The sequence below is a fragment of the Phyllostomus hastatus genome, unplaced genomic scaffold (genome assembly GCF_019186645.2).
Source record: "Phyllostomus hastatus isolate PE091 unplaced genomic scaffold, TTU_PhHast_1.1 phas_scaffold_28, whole genome shotgun sequence".
Classification (NCBI taxonomy): Eukaryota; Metazoa; Chordata; class Mammalia; order Chiroptera; family Phyllostomidae; genus Phyllostomus; species Phyllostomus hastatus.
Window position 1 is genome coordinate 22,683,110 of NW_025334022.1, and position 18,820 is coordinate 22,701,929.

The window sequence follows — 18,820 nt, forward strand, 5'->3', positions numbered from 1 at the left end:
CAAATCAGTACTTCCTTTTATCTATCCATCAATTGATGGACATTTGGGTTGTTTCCACTTTTTAGCTATTTCTAATAATGCTGTAAGTGTATTTCTTCATTTCTCACACTCCTTCCCAATGTACAAATTGAAGGAGGAAGATATTAATAAAGAAAAATTGTAGGGGAGTGGTTTTTAAGCATCGCTGAGCCACTGACCCATTAAAAAAATCAACAAACCTGCCCTGACTTGTGTGGCTCAGTGGATTGAGTGCTGGACTCTGAACCAAAAGGTTGCCAGGTCAATTACTGGTCAGGGCACATGCCTGGGTTGCAGGCCAGGTCCCCGGTTGGAGGCACATGAGAGGCAAATGATCGATGTATCTCTCACACATTGGTGTTTCTCTCCCTCTCTTTCTCCCTCCCTTCCCCTTTCTCTAAAAATAAATAAATAAAATATTTACCAAAAAAGATCTACAAATCTATGGATTCAGAAAAATATAGTCTGTCTTAGCTTCCACTGGCTGCAGTGACAAATTACCACAAACTTGGTGGCTGAAAACAAGAAAAATTTATTCTTTCAGAGTTCTGGAGGCCAGAATTTCAGTATCAGTTTCTCTGGGTTGAATTCAAGGTGTGAGCAGGGCTGTACTTTGTTCCTTGCCTCTTCCAGTTTCTGGTGACTACCAGCATTCTTTTGCTTGTGGTCACACACTCCAATCTCTGCTTCTGTCTTCATACCCCTTTTTCCTTTTCTGTGTGTCAGTTTTCTCTTATCCACTCTCTTATGACACTGATGATTGGATTTAGGACACACTTAGATAATGCAGGATGATCTCTCTATGTCAAGATCCTTAGTATAACCATATCTGCTAAGACTGTTTTACTTTATAAGATAACATTTACAGGTTTCAGGGATTGGGACTTGATATATTTGAGTGGCCATTATTCAGCCTCCTACAGAATCCAAACTTTTTCCATACAATTTCAGGAAGATCATGGACCCAGATAGGGACATCTGCTTTGGAGATGCATTTCACCACAGATATGCTGTGAAAAGATACATTGGAGGCAGGTACACTTACTTACCATCTTCTTTACGCATCAAAATCAACTATAGTGCTGGTTAAAAATCTAAAATCTAAGATCACACCCCTAGTCCTATTTCTAAGTCAGAATGCCCCAGAGACCAGGCTCACGAATCTACATTTCTTTAAAAAAACTTTATTTGTTTATTAGTGTTTGTTTGTTTATTTATTAATTTGGAAAGGTAGGGAGAAAGAAAGGGAGAGAAATATTGATGTGAGAGAGAAACAACAATTAGTTGCCTCTCGCACATGCCCCAACTGAGACCAGGCCTGCAACCCAGGCATGTGCCCAGACTGGGAATCAAACCAGTGACCTTTTGCTTTGCTGGAGGACACCCAACCAACTGAGCCATGCCAGCCAGGGCCCAGGAATCTACATCTCTAACGGGTTCTCCAAAATGATTCTGATGCAGCCAGCTTTGCACTCATTGTTTAGTGAGTGACTAACAGCCTGGGTGCCTAAGTTCCCTCCCTGTTAAATGGACATACTGTCACCTTCTTCACAGTCAGAATTATCTGTGCAAGCCTATTTGCGCAAAGAGAGTGCTAATGTTTCCCCCTCTCCCTTCCCAGTATACAAAGCTGAAGTACTTCTATAGTTTATTTGCTTTTGATTCCATTTTGTGTTTAATGCACTTGGCCTAAAGGTGTGGAGATGAGCAAAAGGGGAGAGGGAGAAGGGAAAAGTTACAACTCTCCCAAGCGGTGCAACCAAGCTGCACATGACATCCTGTAGAACTGTGCCCTCCTCTAATCACCCCAATCCTCATGTATAATTTGTCTTGGCCCGAGGCTGTGCGGGGAGCCACCCCGCCCCAGCCTCTTTGATTGGCCACGCAGTCCCGGGGGTCACACTCTTTTGTCTCAGTGCACAGAGAATAAAAGCCTCCGAGGCTGCCGTGGGAATTGTGCGGCTAGGATTCGACTCCCCCTAGCTGCGCAGCTGTGTAGAGCAGCTCGGTCCTGGCAGCACTGGGTCGCTTAGTGGCGGAGGAAGTACCCATGCCCATCATTTTCCCCTTCAGGGTAGTGGACCGAAGGTGGCACACAGAGCTGTCACGCGGGAGCATCCACTGCCCACCCGCGGAGCAGCAAACGGGAGCGACTGCCCAGGGCAGAGAGAGGAGGGGACTGGGCGGATCCCCTCTTGGAAAATCGAGAACTGCGAGGCAGAGCGCAAGGAGCACTCCTGTGGGTCTACTGCGTTGAGTGAGGAGGTGAGGTGCTGCTGGAGGCTGCCGAGTGAGTGTGATTTGCCTGGATTAGAGGGGAGTTTCCTTGCGGGTCGGGGGAGACAAGGGGCTGGGGCCTGGAGAGAATCACAAGCTGTCTGTCCTGAACCCCTTTGTATCCTCTCGTCTCTTCCTGGGGAGAAATATGTAGGTGTGCGTGTCCAAGTCCTATTCCCTTTTTTGGTGGCAGGCCATCAAAACCAAACACGAACCTGAACTCTGTGCGGCTGATTGCAAAGCAGGTAGGCTGACGATTTCCTCGGGGAAATGTAATGGGACCAGGGTCGCTTTGGCTTGTATTCATAAAGTGAGAGAGGGGATTTTCCACTTGGCTACAGCAGAGGCAGCGAGGGTTGGGGAGGAAACGAAGGAGCCGGATGAGGGATGAGGGTGTTTTTGACCCTTCTTTCCCTGCTCCGCCCTCCGTGGTGGCGCAGTCTTGACGCCCCTAGGTACAGGATCGGTGACCCCTAATGGGCAGCTTTCTTATGGTGGCCACCAGTTGCAAAGGCTGGTAATGAAATAAAGGCCCGTGCTTGCCCCTGAGCTCGTGTACGAATCCGAAAAATAAGGGATGGTGGTGGGGGCAGAGAGACACTTTAACAAGGGTGGTTGAGACCAGAGACCATGAGGTCAATGAGGTCTTATTTCCCACAAATCTGACCACTGTGCTCTATTTTGACAGCCTAGCATAAGGTCCATATACTATTACACTTAGAAGCAACAATAACCATCCCTCTTGAAGAACTGGAGGGATGGATGTGGCTTTCAAAAGCTCCCTGCTAACACGGAGACACCCGCTGGCTGGGTCCATGAGATTGTAATTGCCAGTCTCCTGGAGGGCATTTTTAGGGCAGTAGGTAGATATAAAATGTACTGCAGGATATTCAGGGAGAGAAAAAAAGCTGCAGACTTATTGATCCCTTATTACTCTCGTTATTTTTTCTTTTTTACAGTTCCTACTGAGATATGAGGAAGGCCTGCCTGCAGATTAGGCTTTTCCAAAAAGCACAACTTTCTTGTTAATATTCAGATACCCTATCATCGTTGGTCATGGCTAGCATCATTGCACACATGGGCAATACCTGGCGGCAGAATGCACCCTTGCCGCCCTGGGCCCACTCTATGCTGAGATCCCTGTGGAGGAGTCTTGGTCCTTTAATGGCCAACATGGCAGACAGGAACATGACGTTGTTCTCAGGGAGGGTGGTACCAGCTCAAGGGGAAGAAACCTTTGAAAATTGGCTCAACCAAGTCAATGGGGTCCTGCCAGATTGGAATATGTCTGAGGAGGAAAAGCTCAAGCGCCTGCTGAAAATGCTTAGGGGTCCCGCCCGGGAGGTCATGCGTTTGCTCCAGGCAGCCAACCCCAGCCTAAGTGTGGCAGATTTCTTGCACGCAATGAAATTAGTCTTTGGGGAGTTTGAAAGCAGTGTGACTGCTCATGGCAAATTTTTAAACACTCTACAGGCACAAGAGGAGAAAGCCTCTGTTTATGTGATCCGTTTAGAGGTGCAGCTCCAGAACACTATTCAGGCAGGGATCATAGCTGAGAAAGATGCAAACCAGAGTCGCCTGCACCAGCTCCTTTTAGGAGCTGAACTGAATGGGGACCTGCGCTACAGGCTGAAACATCTCCTCAGGATGTATGCAAATGATCGGAAGCATCTTCCCAATTTCCTGGAGTTAATCAGAATGATAAGAGAGGAAGAGGGCTGGAATGATACTTTTATCAAACGAAAGCGGACCAGGAGATCTGAGTTAATGGTGGAGAGGGCAACCAGCCCAGTGGCATTTCAGGGCTCCCTACGGATAATGATTGGCAGTGCTGACTGCAATGTGATAGAGATAGATGACACCCTGGATGACTCAGATGAGGATGTGATCCTGGTGGATTCTCAGAACCCTCCACTTTCATTCTCAGGATCTCCTCCTCCCAGAGGTAGGGTCAAACCTTGGGATCAAGTGCTAGTCATTGATTCCCCCAACAGTTCCCAGGCTCAATCTCCTTCTACTAGTGGTGGTTCTCGGTATAAGAACGATGGTCCCGGAGATGTGCGTAAAGCCAGGAAGCAAAAATACACAATCTGTTGTTCATATTGTAGTGAGGAGGGTCACTCGAAGGAAATCTGTGACAACGAGAGCAACAAGGCCCAGATATTTGAGAATCTGATAATCACCCTGCAGGAGCTGACACATACAGAGCAGGAGGGGTCAGGAGAGGCTCCTGATGAACCTGATGACCCTTCTGAGTCAGTGTTACAGTGAAGTGCTAGACCCCACCCTTAAATGAATCCTTAGCTATATTCAGAGTCAAGTGATGGATAGAGTCAGGACTGGGAGGGATGCCTCTAATTGCATGAATTAATCCACAAAACAGCTTTCTCTTAGGGTGGAGCACAAAGGGTCTTAGATAACAGCACAGTGGAGGAAGATGGCCTGTCCTTTGACCTTTATTGCTCACCACTTTTGCTGTCTAAGGCTCTATTTCTTGTGTGTGCACATTTCTTTGATGGCTTTATTCTCTTTGTGAAAGTGGTAGAAATCATTGTTAAATCTTCAAACAATAAAAAAGTACAAAAAAGACAGTACAAATAACTCCAAATTTTCCACCCTTATATGGGTGGAAAACCCTGTCAACCCTTTGATGAATATCCTTCTAGATGTTTCCCTATACTGATGTACCCAGATAGACGTATATGTATAGATAAAAGTGTTCAAATATAAATGCTGTTCTATAGTTTGTATTTTTTCATGAAACAATTTATGTTGTGGGCTTCTATGTTAATAAATATGTATCAGCATCTATTTTAATGTCTCTGTGGCATTATTTTAAGAAGAAGTAAAGGAAAAGGGAATAAGAGAAATATGCCTTAAAAAGCTCTAAAGGGGTGGAGTTATACCCTGAGGTGGGGTTTTTAGCAATCTCATTTTACAGGTGAGGAAAAGTGAAAAAAAAAAAAGGGCTGAAATATTCCCCAAAGGTAAATGAACAGAGCCTTTTATTACAACTCACTTGTTGCTTAGGTCACAAAGCCAAACTATGGCACCTACTAGTTGACAATACCCAGTGCCTTCTTCTGTAATATATCCAGAAGAGTTTGATGGCTGGGGAGTCTGGTGCTGAGATCACAGTCCAAAATGGTGAGTCCAGAGGTTCCATTCCTGGTCCCTTTGGGGAGGGGCAGCCCTCCTTCCTCTAGGTGGATTTCTTAGATTATTGTCGCTGCTTCTAGACAACATTGGTCACAAGCAGGAATCTCTCTTGTGGACTGAAACTTCTCTCTCCCCAACCCCCAGTTAAGGAAAGGAAAGAACAGCTACTAATGGGAGCCCAGCACCAGAGGCTCAGCCGCTACCATGGGAGCCTCAACCCATAAGCCCTGAAACTACATGTGAAACACAGAAGGTCGAATCTAAGGATCTTGACTGCTCACTCAGATAAGCCAAAAAACGTCTCAAGGAGGACTAGATGGGGCAGACATAACCTTCATTACTCACAGTATAGGAAGCACTGATGGCAGCAGATCAGCAAAGCAGGACCACACCTCTTTGAGTCCAAGACTTGTTTTAAGGGGTCCCAGACAAAGGGGGCATGTGTCTTCTGCATAACTCTAAACTACATTACCTCAGTGTGTATGTGCAGACATAAATGGTCAAGAAGCAGTCACAGGACAAGAAGCTGCTCCCAGCAAGAGATAAGGAGGGAATTACAGTCCATTTCCAAAGCAATACACATTCCTTCTGGCTAGGGGCCCTCCAACCAGCCTTCCATTATGGGGGTTGGAGGAGCCATGTCCAGCATGATCCTACATTCCACCCCAACATTGCTCCTCCACCTCACATTCTTCATGTTACATTCTTCTCTTAGGGGACCCGTGTGATGAGCATGTTGGCACATTGCATCCATATGCCACAAATTCAGTAAAGGCCCCCAAGACCAACAATGCAAGACAAAACCCAAAGAAGCCTAGAAGGTTAACGCCACCAAAAACCTAGACAATTCCACCAAGTTGTAAAAGGGTCAGAGGCTATGGCCGATGTATGGTTAATATCAACTGCCTAGGGCAGTTGAGGCTTGAGATACGCTGTGAGAATTATCAGGGATGTATCCTCAACACTCCATGTGCAGAATGGTACAGGTAATGCCCTGGGGGAGCAGTGAGTAAGTCTGCTGCCGTTCTATCCTGCAGCACAACTTTCCTCATTTGAGTTACCTCATCAGAAACCAGGGCTGTAGCATGTCTGCTGTCATTAAGCGCTATTGCAGTGTGATTTGCTAGGGCCTTAACGGCTTCATGGGTTAGAATAGTACCAGCAGGGGGCACAAAAATGGCTGGGGGTAGAACCACCAGTCAGAGTGCTTGACTCAATAGCGTGCTCCAAATGAGTCCCAATTTCGAGGGACACTTAGAAGAGTATTTAACACTCACCCTGGATGTATGGTTCTCCCCAGGTACAATGTCCAGTCCAATTAAATGGGAGGTAAGGCCAACCATATTGGCCACATGCCCACAGGGCTCCCCATGGGATGGGATGGGATGGGATGGGATGGGATGGGATGGGATGGGATGGGATGGGATGGGATGGGATGAGATGGGATGGGACGGGCCTGTGTCTCCCTAGTAGACTGCCCCCAGTGGTCTGTAGTAGTCATTACTGTTATCTTCTTGTACAGAACTGACGGCATCCACCCATGAGCTGAACATTCTTGTTGACAGTACTATTTCTATGTTCAATACATATGGGCAGTGGTTGTTGCACCTCTACCTGTAATGTTGACAGCCACCCCACACCGTCCCAAACTGTGTACAAAACCCATGGCTTGGTGAGGGTGGCCTGTTCCCTCATGAGGGAAAACACTCTTTTATATATCTACTCAAAGAGGGATTCAGGAGTTTTCCAACCAAGCAGCCCATCCCAAGGTGTCTGTCTAGTTTGCAGGTTCAATCCACCATGGTAGGCCAGAGGAGGCAGCAGTGGGAAATTCAGTACAGACCCAACAATCAGAAAGGTTGCTGATGGCTGCTAGCCTACTAGCCCCCTGTAGAAAGGAGTTTCCAGAGTAGTCTAAGGGTGATAAGAGAGATATTTAATAGGAACTGATAAAGGTAGATCTTGGCAGTCTGGCAATACACATGCTACAATCCAGTCTTTGGTTAATATGGTTACACTGACTGGTGGATGCCTGGGCCGTTGGTTGGTACCATGCCCTATCTGGCCCTAGGCTAAGAGCCTCCTGTGCTCGAAGGGCAAGGCAGGTGTATGTACCTGCTAGATTGAAGCTATATAAGTTCCCTTAAGAACTGAGGTTTGCTGTGAGTTGTAACAAACAAGGGTAAGGGGCCAAGAGGCCGTTACCATGGGTGCCAGCTGCAACCCCATGACAAGTCCCTCCCCATAAGGAGCCACCAAGGAAGACCAGCAAGACTGTACCTGTGCCTGTCAGGGCCAGGTGAGGGTGCATTTCCCTGGGGGTATGTCTTGGGGCACTGGCAAGAGCATGTCCCAGCCCAGGGTGAAGCAGAGGCTCCTGTGTACTTAACTGCAGGCAGATAGGCACCACCCAAGGTTTAGTGAGGAGGGTGACGGGAGATGTTTGTTCTACCCTAGGCCATTTGTTCAAGATTCGAAGTCAGGCAGACAGGCAGGTCATCCACCTGTAGAATGAGCTAGAGTCAGTCTTCAGAGTGCCTTTCGAGAGGCCATTGTACCTTTCAGTGAGGCTGGCTCCAGTAAGGTTGTATGGTAGATGGACTCTTCAATCTATATTGAGGGCACCTGCGCATTCTTGCACTTGATGTCTTATGAAATGGGTGCTTTGGTTGCTTTTTATGCCATCTAGGCTCCCATAGGCAGCACAGAGATGCTTTAGGCCTGTGATGGTGGCTTTCTGTGTGGCCCACTGGCATGGGTCTGCTTGCAGCAAGCCAGTAGTCGTGTTCATGCACATCAAGGTACAGCATGAGCTTTTCAAATAGTGGCAGTGGGCTGATGTAGTCCACCTGCCAGCAGGTCAGTGGGGTGTCCCACCGTTGCAGGCCACCTGTATCTTGGGGCAGCCAGTGAGGGTGCTTCTCTACACAGACAGTGCATTGCTGACAGGCCATGACTGCATCAGTGTAACAAAGAGGTAGGCCCCAAGCTCTTACCACTTCCTGTCAAGTCTTCTGTCATGCATGGTGCATCTTTTGGTGGAGCCACTCAGCTGTGTATTCTGCTACATCCTTTTCCAACCAGATGTGTGCCAGGTCGTCGGCCTCAGTGTTGCCAGGGCTGAGGAGAGATTGGTGTCCATTGACATGGTAAAGAGTTACATGTTTTCCAGACTATTTTCATACATGTCCTTCAATAGGTCCTACACTCACAAGGGTTTTGAGTCATTTGCCAATCATCTTGCTGCCAACGGGGCAGCCACAGGGTCAGTCCCCTGTATACTGCTCAGCAGGCTATGCAGATGGTCACCAGACCAGGTTCTCAGGTTATGATTATCCACACAGCTCTCAACTTAGCCCATTGATGACTTTGTCCTCAGCCATCTTCCATCCATATGCTGTCCATGCTGATAGGCCTCCACCCTCCAGGGGGTGGCTGGCCCTGGCAGGAGCCACCAGTATACCAGGCATCCTCAGGCACAGGGGCTTATCCCTCTTTAATAGTAGGCCCAGCCATAGGGAGAGGAGCAAGGACCTCCATGTCCACCTCTAGGTAAGAAACCAGGCCCAAGAGCTGCTATATTTCTAGGCTCAGAGAGCTCATGGCTAGTTTGCTTCTCTGTTGGAGACATGGACTCCACTCAGTAAGAGTGGCTGTCTGTGCTACTGAGCTCTTGGGTCGGCTTACCACGTCCTGTACCCATCCAGTGATGGGACAGGTAGTGTGCACTAAAACCTCAGCCAGTCCAGTAATGACTTCAGTAGCGAGAAGAGCCTGGTAAACTGTTCACTTTTTTTTTATTGGGATGTATTGTCTCTACTCCCATCCACAGCTGGGACCAGAAGCCAACTCGCACCTTAGCATACCCTTGCCATTGCCAGAGGCCCCAGGCATAGCCTTCAGGCATGACGTGGTCATCTAAATCACACTCCTGATATTGATCTATGACTCCCATGCTTGTACGTTCTTTGCCACTTGTTTAGCAGCCTTAAAGGCCTGGTCATGCTCTTGTCCCCAATCCCAGGTGGCTCCTTTGAGGGTGAGGCAATAAAGAGAGGGCACTGGCTGAGCTAAGTGTGGTATGACAACCTGCCAGTACCCCCAAATTCTTGTAATTGCTTTGGCTTTTGTGGGATGGGGAGAGCCTGAATCTTATCTATTATGGTGGCAGGCATCACCTTTGTCTTATCTGACCAAGCAGCACCCAAGAATTTGACAAGCAATCCAGGTCCCTGGATTTTGTTGTAATTGACTGCCCATCCTCGACCCTGAGCTGAGCCAACAGCTGAGGAGCGGCACACTCTAACTCTGTAAGAGGATCAGAGGTCAGTGTGATATCATCAATGTAATGGTACATTCTCATAGGGGATGGTACAATCTATGCAGCTAAGTCTTCAGCCACAAGGCTGTGGCAAACAGTAGAGTTGTGTAGGTAACTTTGAGGCAGAACAGTAAATGTCCACTGGCTGCCTTCCCAGGGGAAGGCAGACTGTCCCTGGCTTTCAGGATCAACATCAGTACAGACAAAGGCATTGACCAAATCTAATACATAATGGTGTGTGCCCAGCTCATGGTTGAGCTGGTCTAGGAGACTAGCTATGTTAGGCATGACTGAAAAGAGAGGGGAATCATCTTGTTTAGTTCTCTATAATCTACAGTCAAGCAACACGTTCCATCCTGCTTTTGGACAGGCCACACAAATGAGTTGTAGAGGGCTGGTCCGACGATATTCACCTTAGTCAATTCTATGGGCTCCCCTGTCTCCTCATGGCTACCTAGAAGGCAGTATTGTTTAGTGGCCACTATTCTATGGGGAGTAGGAAGCAACACAGAGGGGTGTCTGGCATGCCCCTCAAAATAGCTTTCACAACCCATATTTGGAGGTGAAACTCCCCCATGGCGATCCATAGGCACATGCCAGCTAGAATGTCAATTCCTAGGATATACTCAGGGATAAGGGAAACATCCACCTTATAGAGGCATTGTGATAAATGCCTTGTCCCAAGAGTCAGTGTCACAGCGCACATCCAGAGGGACTATCCTCCATAGCCATCATTGGGTTACCTAAGTCGGTCTGGGTTACCATAATAAGAAAACATTCTGCACCAGTATCAACTAAAGCCAACACTCTTTGTATGTTCTTTGGGGACCAGTAAATAGCAAGTTCTATATGTGACCTCCAGTCCCCACTGGGTCCTAGTAAGTGGGTCCCTTGGCTATAACCCTATGCAAAGACCCCTCCCCATGGATCGTACTCTGGATGGACTGGAGGAAATCCCACAAACAGGGCTGCCATGAAGTCAGCCAAGCAGGAGGTCAGTGCTGGGGGCGCTGATGAGACCAGTCCAGTTGATGGTGCTCATTCAAATGTTTGGACAGTGGATGTCGTTATGGCTGGAACTATTGCTCAGGTTTCAGTTGCTGCCACAGACTTACAAGTATGTGATTAGGCTTCTTGTCTATCTTACCTTTATGTACCCTGGCCTTTATGAGATCATTCCATAGTTGCTTGCAGGTTGCTTTGACTGGACCTTTCTGCTTACATTTCACAGTTACATTCTCTCCCTTTTTCCTCCTTTCTTCTTTTGTACTGTCTTATTCCTTTCTTTTGTCTCAGTAGCTCTACTTTCCCTAGGTTGGCAACTGTCTGTGCCACTTTTTGTACAAAATCGCCCACCTTGGTGGATAAAGTAGGTATCAGAATGGCGAAATAAGCTAGGGTGTTGTTTGCACAACCCAGTCCCTCATTCCTTTGGTAAATCACTCCATATCTGGCCCATTGGAGTGTGGGTTATAGATGGTGTGTTGCATGCCTAGCTCCCACATGAACTGCTGGAGTTTTAGTAAACTGGTCTAATGTGGGTTAGAGGACGGTAGATCCCCCTCATTAGGCCATGCTGTCCTATAGCCAACCATTAGCCACATAAGGAGGGAAATTGTGTTACTAGCTTGGACTCTGGCCTCATGAATTCTTTGTCTCAAAGAGAGAAGGGTGGTGACAGAAGACCTATGTTTTAATTCATCCCCTGTAAGCAAAATGCCATCAGCCCCTTTATCCCATAGCTGCAACAGCCACCCCATGATGGATTCAGACCCTTTCTGTCTGAACTTAGCAGCCAGCTCTTCTCATTTGGCAGGGATGTAGGGGCACACTGTAGTGTGTGAAGTGTGCTGGGGAGGTGGCATTGGAGCACCTTGCGGTGCCCATGGCTGTTGGGTCTTAATCTTCTGAGTCACAATCAGATGAGCCATAGGTTTCCCTTCTTCTACCTCTATGCCCTCCTTGCCCAAATCTATTATGATCTCTTCATCTGAGTCACTTTTACTTTCAGCTGTAGGTTCCCACTTTTGAGGATTCCAGTCAGATTGTGCCATGATCACCTGTACGGGGTGGGTGCTGGTCGCCATCTCTGTGCCCTGGCAAAGTGGCATGCTAGGTCCCGTAATTGCTCACTAGTCTGTTCTAATTGTCTCCCTAAAGCATCCTTTTTGCCCATCATTAGGAAAGGGATGTTCCCTCTAGTTTCAGTTCCTCTTCTAAATGCAGAGCATGCACCTCTGCCTCTCTGTCTCTCAGTTACCCTCTGTAGTGCTGCCAACATTAACCAGCCTGTAGCAAGGTAACATGGCGGAAGTCTTTCTTTTTCCCTAGGGAGCGCTGTTCTCTCACATGCTGCAAGGCTCATAGGAGGCCACCAGGAGTTTTAGGGGTCTCTCCTTAATCCTGTGGTGGTCCCCATGTATCAAGAATGTTTGCCACCTCGTACCACATAGAATTTGCTAGCCAGTCCAGGATTCTTCCCAGCACCCCCTCCCTCAGCTTAACATTATCCACAGTCCACCCAACTTGGGAGGTTTTCAGGGTATCTGCATCCTGCCAACTACTATGCCAGTTGTAACACAGGAGGTCGAATCCAGGTATCTCAACTGCTCAATTGGATAAGCCAAAAAACCCACAAGGAGGACTGGATGGAGCAGACATAGCCTTTATTACTCACATTACAGGGAGCACTGATGGAGGCAGATCAGCAAAGTAGGACCAAATCACCCTGAGTTTGAGATTTGTTTTATGGGGTCCCAGACAAAGGGGACATGTATGTTGTATGTGACTCTAAACCACATTATCTTATTGTGTACGTTCAGACAGGAAAGGTCAAGAAGCAGTCACACAGGACAAGAAGCCACTCCCAAAAGTAGATAAAGAGGGAATTACAATCCATTTCCAAAGCAATATACATTCCTTCTGGCCAGAGGCCCTCCAGCCAGCCTTCCATTGTGGTGGTTGGAGTACCCATGTCCAGCACAACCCCGCAACATGTTAGAGGTGTCAATGCAAGGAATGTCCAAACCTGTAAGAATTTTTATGAGTTAATTTGAGCCAAATTGATAACTGCCAGAAAGCAAAACCTCAACAGATTGAGAAAATGCTCTGGAAAATGGTAACTTAGCACCTTATTTTATATATTACAATCAAAAGAGGAGGCATAAGGAGCTTAACATGAAATCTATTGGTGATAGACTAGGGAGATGGGAGAAAGCAAAGCAGGGAAACCTCTGAGATTGGATGGACACATACTTCTACACACATAAATACAAGATAGTTAACAGTCAACAATTAACACAATGATAATAATAATAATAATAAGGGGATTTGTGGTCTCTACTCTGGTGTGGTTGTGTCTGGAGGGGTCTGGAAAAAGTGAAGTCACCTTGACATTCCAAAGGTATGTTATCCTAGATGCAAAAAGACAATAACAGGCTCAATTAAGGTAAAGTTTGACTTGTCAGGGAAGATTTTAGCCTAGGACAATGACTGTCTACTATGACCTACTTTTGGTTAGAAAGTTTTTAATTTCAGACTATCCTGTGGTTACTTTAGGTCTCTGAGTTTGTCAGGCTGCCACACAGGTCTCTGCTGAGCCTGTCAGGTTTATTATGTGACCATTTTTCTTCCACAGAGGACATGAACAGCCCAGGATTCCAAGTCAAACCCACACCAACATGGAAATTGAGAATAGCTGGGGACAGATGAATATCAATCAAGTGGCTAGGAGGCATGAGAGAATATGAGAAAACCGCACTATTTTAGCAGAGAGGAAGACATTCATGGGGGAAGGAGGAAGAGAGAGACCGTCCCAGGAACCTGCCTGGTCTCCTCTCCTGATCTCATATTGGAGGGTGATTTAAAAAAGGGACATGTGTGACTTCAGGCCCCAAGGGTCCCTTATCTCTTGTAGATGTGCAAGTCCCTTCTCAGTGAGCAGGACAAGGCTGGGGGGTGTGGTGATGACTGCATTTAAGGCACAGAGAGGGAAGAAATTGAATGCACAAACCAGAGGATCTGAAGGAGTTTGTTAAGCAGGAAATCAGTGCTTCACAGAGCTGAAAGAACAGATTGTGCAGCAGTGGGAGATGATGCCTCACAGAAGAAGCATAACACGGTGTGGGTAAGGGGAGAGCAGTTGAGATCAAGATGACTTGGGAGAATCACATGGAGATTGACAGAGACAGGAAGCTTGATAGAACTGAAAATTCCAGTGTTTCACACGGAACTCTGGGCTGTTATATTGTGAATGGCACAGATCAAGGGGCCCAGGAAACAGAATTGGAGTTCTAATTATGCTAGCAGTTGATGGGCCACTCACATGCACTGTAAGAAGCCAGTGCAGGCTTTTTTGAAAAAAAATTATTTTATTGATTTGAGAGAGAGAGAGAAAAGGAAGGGGGGAGGGAGAGAGAGAGAAAGAAGCTGATTTGCTGCTCCACTCATCCACACACTCACCGGTATTCCTGTATGTGCCCTACCTAAGATCAAACCCATAACCTTGGCACATGGGGACAATGCTCCTACCAACTGAACCACCCAGCCAGGGCAGAAGCCAGTGCAGGCTTATCTGGGCTGCCATGCCCAGAAACTTCCTTGAAGAGATTTTCTTTCCAGAAACAGCCCCTCAGCTCCTCCCTAGCTTCTTGCTCCTGCTCCATCAATGACTCTACAATCTGACCTTACCACTTTCTCCCCACCCCATCCAAATTCATCTCTTGGTGGAGGAGAGTATCCACATGATGTTCTGCCTCTGTGCTCTGCCATCACCCTTCCCCACCCTAACATTTCCTATTTGCCTTAAGCTTCAGCTTCCTTAACCTTCAAGGCCAGAAGACTGAGAGGGCCCCTCTGCCTAGGACCCTTTGGCTAAGAACTACCCATGAGCAGACTCAAGAAGGCCACTCTTTGTATCTCTTGGGGCACCTCTGGGACCCTGGCAGCCACCTCCATCTCTCCACAGCCAAAGAGAGTCCCTCCATGGTCCCCAAGCAAGAGGCAGGTCTACTCAGGCTGCCATATGGGCCCCCAACACTTCCCAACTCACATAAGATTTAACCCTTAATTTTTCTTTTTCCCTCCCTTAATCTATCCCTTGGAGGTGTCTACCTCCCTCACCTAGTCCAGATTTGAATATCATTCCACTTCCTGTTCATCTTTTCTCAATTTTACTCTATAAATACTTGTTGAATATTTGCCCAAAGATATAGTTTATCCTGCAGTAATTTCTTTCCAGCACCAGGTAGAAAAGAAACATAAAATAAAAAAATAAAGAATTTCTATCCATACCACTGCCCTTCTTTTTACTGGTGTTAGCTTGGAACTGTAGTATAAATCAGTCCTTTGAAAACCTGTTCTGTGATTCATCCTGTTTCTTCCTTCCCTATCATCCTCTCTGTTGTGTAAATTTGAGAGTCTAAATGTTTTTTTACCAACCCGATGTGACCTGACATTTCTTTTTTTGTGTGTGTAGCACTGACTTTTCCTTTACTGAAGTGAGACCTAATCAGCAAAACAAACAAGCAAGCAAAATATAACCAGAGACATTGAAATTAAGAGCAAACTGACAGTGACCAGAGGGGAGGTGGGAAGGGGTAATGGGAGGAAAGGGGGAAGGGTTTTCAGGAACAACTATAAAGGACACGGACAAAGCCAAGAGGGGATAGGATCAGGAGTGGGAGGTAGGGATGGATGGGGTGGGGGGGGGTGGGGAGAAAATGGAGACAACTGTACTTGAACAACAATTTTAAAAAGTAAAAAAAAAAAAGAAATATGTGTTCTCCCTAATTAGATGATATGGAAACAACACCTGGGCATTCAGATCAGACTAATGGGGTTAGCCTAAAAAGGGCTTCATTTCAAACTATGGGTTTATTTTCTTCTTTTCTGCTTTCATCCTCATTGGTCACTAAGATGAAAATCACTCTTCTGTGAGGAAAAACTGGCTTCTGAGTGCCCTTTTACATTCTATCTCTCTCCTTCCTGAAATTCTTTTCCCTTTGTTTCTGTGACACCATTCTCTCATGTTATTCACTCCCTGGCCTTTTTGGTGCCCACTTCTCAGTCTCTTTTGCTGAATCTTCTTCCTTTTCCTCATCTTCCAATACTACTACTACTACTACTACTACTCCTAATAATAATAATAATAATAATAATAATAATAATAATTGATTTATTAAGAGCTTACTGTGTGCCAGGCATCCTGTACCAAGTCCTTTAAATGCATTAGCTCATTTAATCATGTCAACCCTATAAGATAGGTATTACTATTAGCACATATTTCAGATGAGGATGTAACTAGTTAGTGGTAGAGCCAGAGGTCAGACTCCAGGATGGGAAGCCAAAGCTTCTTACACGTCTTAGTTCTCATCTGTTCACAGCACTCTGTGATGTAGGTGTTATTATACACATATGACATATGAGGAAACTGAGGTGTGTGAATTCACACCTGCCTCTCCCAGGTGTATCCTGTGTATGAGTGATTCACACAATTCTGGTCCATGGCAGGTTCTGAAGAAATGGTAGCTAGTATTACTTTGCTAAGATGCACTACTCTGCTACAGAAGGGTGGGGAAAATTAAATGTTGTCTATGCCATGCAGAAAGTGCTTGCTTAGTGTTAATCTGATGATATGACAGTCTGGCTCTAGTAGCTACATCAAGGCTGACCCTTAAAAGGAAGAGGAGTCAATTAAAAAATACCTGACATTTTAATGGTGATAATGATGAAATGATAAAGGAACACTTATAGAGTGTGGAGGTGGCTTTCTCCTGGTTTTATGTGTCCCCAGGGACTGTTTCCTTCCTCCCACTTGTCAAAGGCACCCCTATGCCTTTAGATAATTCAGAACCAGTTAATCATCCCCCTCCCAAACCACTTCCCTGAGCAACAGTTGGGAGCTAAGGGCAAGCGGAGCTGATCTCAGAGGGACACAGAGGCTCCCAAATGTGTGGTTGGAAGGAGCTGTGGCTGAGGTCTGAGGAGTCCTTTACAATCCAGGTAACTCTGAAATCCTGTCACTACCAGGGACTTCAGGGGCAGGATAATAAGGGGAAGAGAGAGTGGGGCTGGGTCTCATACCTCATCCTGAAGGGATGAATGTATGGATTCCCAGCTGTAGCATTTCATTTCAGACCAGAACTCACAACATATTATGGTCTCTCACAACTGCTCCCACAGATATCTGCCATTTCACCACCCCCATTTTACAGGCCAGGATGCTGAGTCACACAAGATAATAGTAACTTGCTTAAGATCAGACAGCTAGTAAAAGATGGAGCTGGAATCAAACATCGGATTTGTTCTTCCCCAGGACTGGAAGTCTACTGTTATACCGTGAAATTCTCTCTAAGGTAATGGGTACAAAATAAATAGCTGATCCTTCTATTGGCTGCATGCTGGGTATGAGTTTATGAATTGCCATACTCATGACCTAAAGTTTGCACAGCAGGATAGCCTCAGTCTCACTTCTTTTATTGAATAAGACAGAAAACAGTATCAGTTTGTGAAACTTCTCAGAGCCTGAAACCATCTTCTCTTCACATTTATTCTTATATCCAATTTCTGAGGTAAGTTACTAAAATTAACAAATTGTTGGTAAGGATATAGGCAAAGAATATCTCTCCCACACTGCTGGTGGGACTGAGAATTGCCACATTCTTTCTGGAAAGTCAACTAGGAAATGTATCAAAAGTGGAAATATGAAAACCCCTGAATACAACAGTTTAAATTCCTAAAATTGATGTTAAGATAATAAGTGAACATACAGATGATGTATTATAGAATTGTACATCTGAAACTTATATTTTATTAATCAATGTCACCCCAATAAATTCAATTAAAAAGTAAAAAAAAAGAAAATAACTGAACAAGTGTAAGCATTTTTTGTGAACAATATATTTACCCTAGGTTTGTTTGTTTGTTTGTTTTGTAGTAGTGAAAAACTGGAAACAACATGAAAGACCATGAGTAAGGTTTGGCTGAAGAAAAGTATGCTCCACACTTGGAGTGGAATGTTACACATTTAAAACTCTAGGTGTGTCTTGAGATCATTGGCCTTAACCAGACAAATAAACTGTGGCACCTCTAGAAAAGAGCTTAAAAGACCACTAACCCACCAGGTCATCTGGTTATCTTTGACTCCCAACATGCTTTTTAAATTTTTTTTTTAAATTGGCCCTGGCTGGCATAGCTCAGTGGATTGAGCATGGGCTTGCAAATCAAAGTGTCGCAGGTTCGATTCCCAGCCAGGGTACATGTCTGTGTTGCAGGCCATAATCCCCAGCAACCACACACTGATGTTCCTCTCTCTCTCTCTATCTCCATCCTTTCCCTCTTTAAAAATAAATAAATAAAATCTTAAAAATTTTTAATTGATGTTTGAATACAGTTTTCTCCATTTTCCCAACACCACTTTCCCCACACCCACCTCCTGCCCTCAATCCCATCCCCCCTTGGCTCCATCTATGGGTTCTTCATTCATGTCCATTTACATCCCTTTCCCTTCTTTCCTACATCATTTCCCTCTCCACTCCCTGGTTACTGTCAATTTCCAACATGCTTTTCTATCAGCCTGGTCCTCCTCTTCATCTGGCAAAATCCTTGTCACACTTTTAGTATCATCTCCTCTGGCACTCCCTTAGGCCAGCTTTCTCTGATTCTCACTAGAGGTCATTCTGTGTATCTTAAGTCATTTTGTTGTAACTGCTTGTAATATTTTCTGTCACTAGGCTTATATCTCCCATGCCTTGCATAGTGTTGTTTGGATATCTTTGCACAGAATTCAGGCATACTCCAACCTCACATGTTTGCATGGATTATTGTTAATGATCCTCCAGATGTCCCTGTACCTTTATCTCTCATCATGTTCAATCAAGAACTTGCTCAAATGTCACCCTCTCAATGAGGCCAACCCTGAAGAGCTCATTTAAAACTGTATATCTATTGTTTACTAAGAATTTTATTATTTGCCTCTAAGAAATAACTCTAATTTGAGGACAAGGATTAAAAATGGATGATAAAGGGATATCCAGTCAAGATGGA

The 18,820-nt window shown here is 45.7% G+C and overlaps 1 protein-coding gene across 1 annotated transcript; it reads left to right on the forward strand.

Moving 5' to 3' along the window:
* Positions 1-3,351: 3,351 nt before the first annotated feature.
* ZCCHC12 (zinc finger CCHC-type containing 12) lies at positions 3,352-4,566 on the forward strand. Its single transcript, XM_045817485.1, has one exon. It carries the CDS (start codon positions 3,352-3,354, stop codon positions 4,564-4,566), a length of 1,215 nt encoding a protein of 404 aa, XP_045673441.1.
* Positions 4,567-18,820: the final 14,254 nt, after the last annotated feature.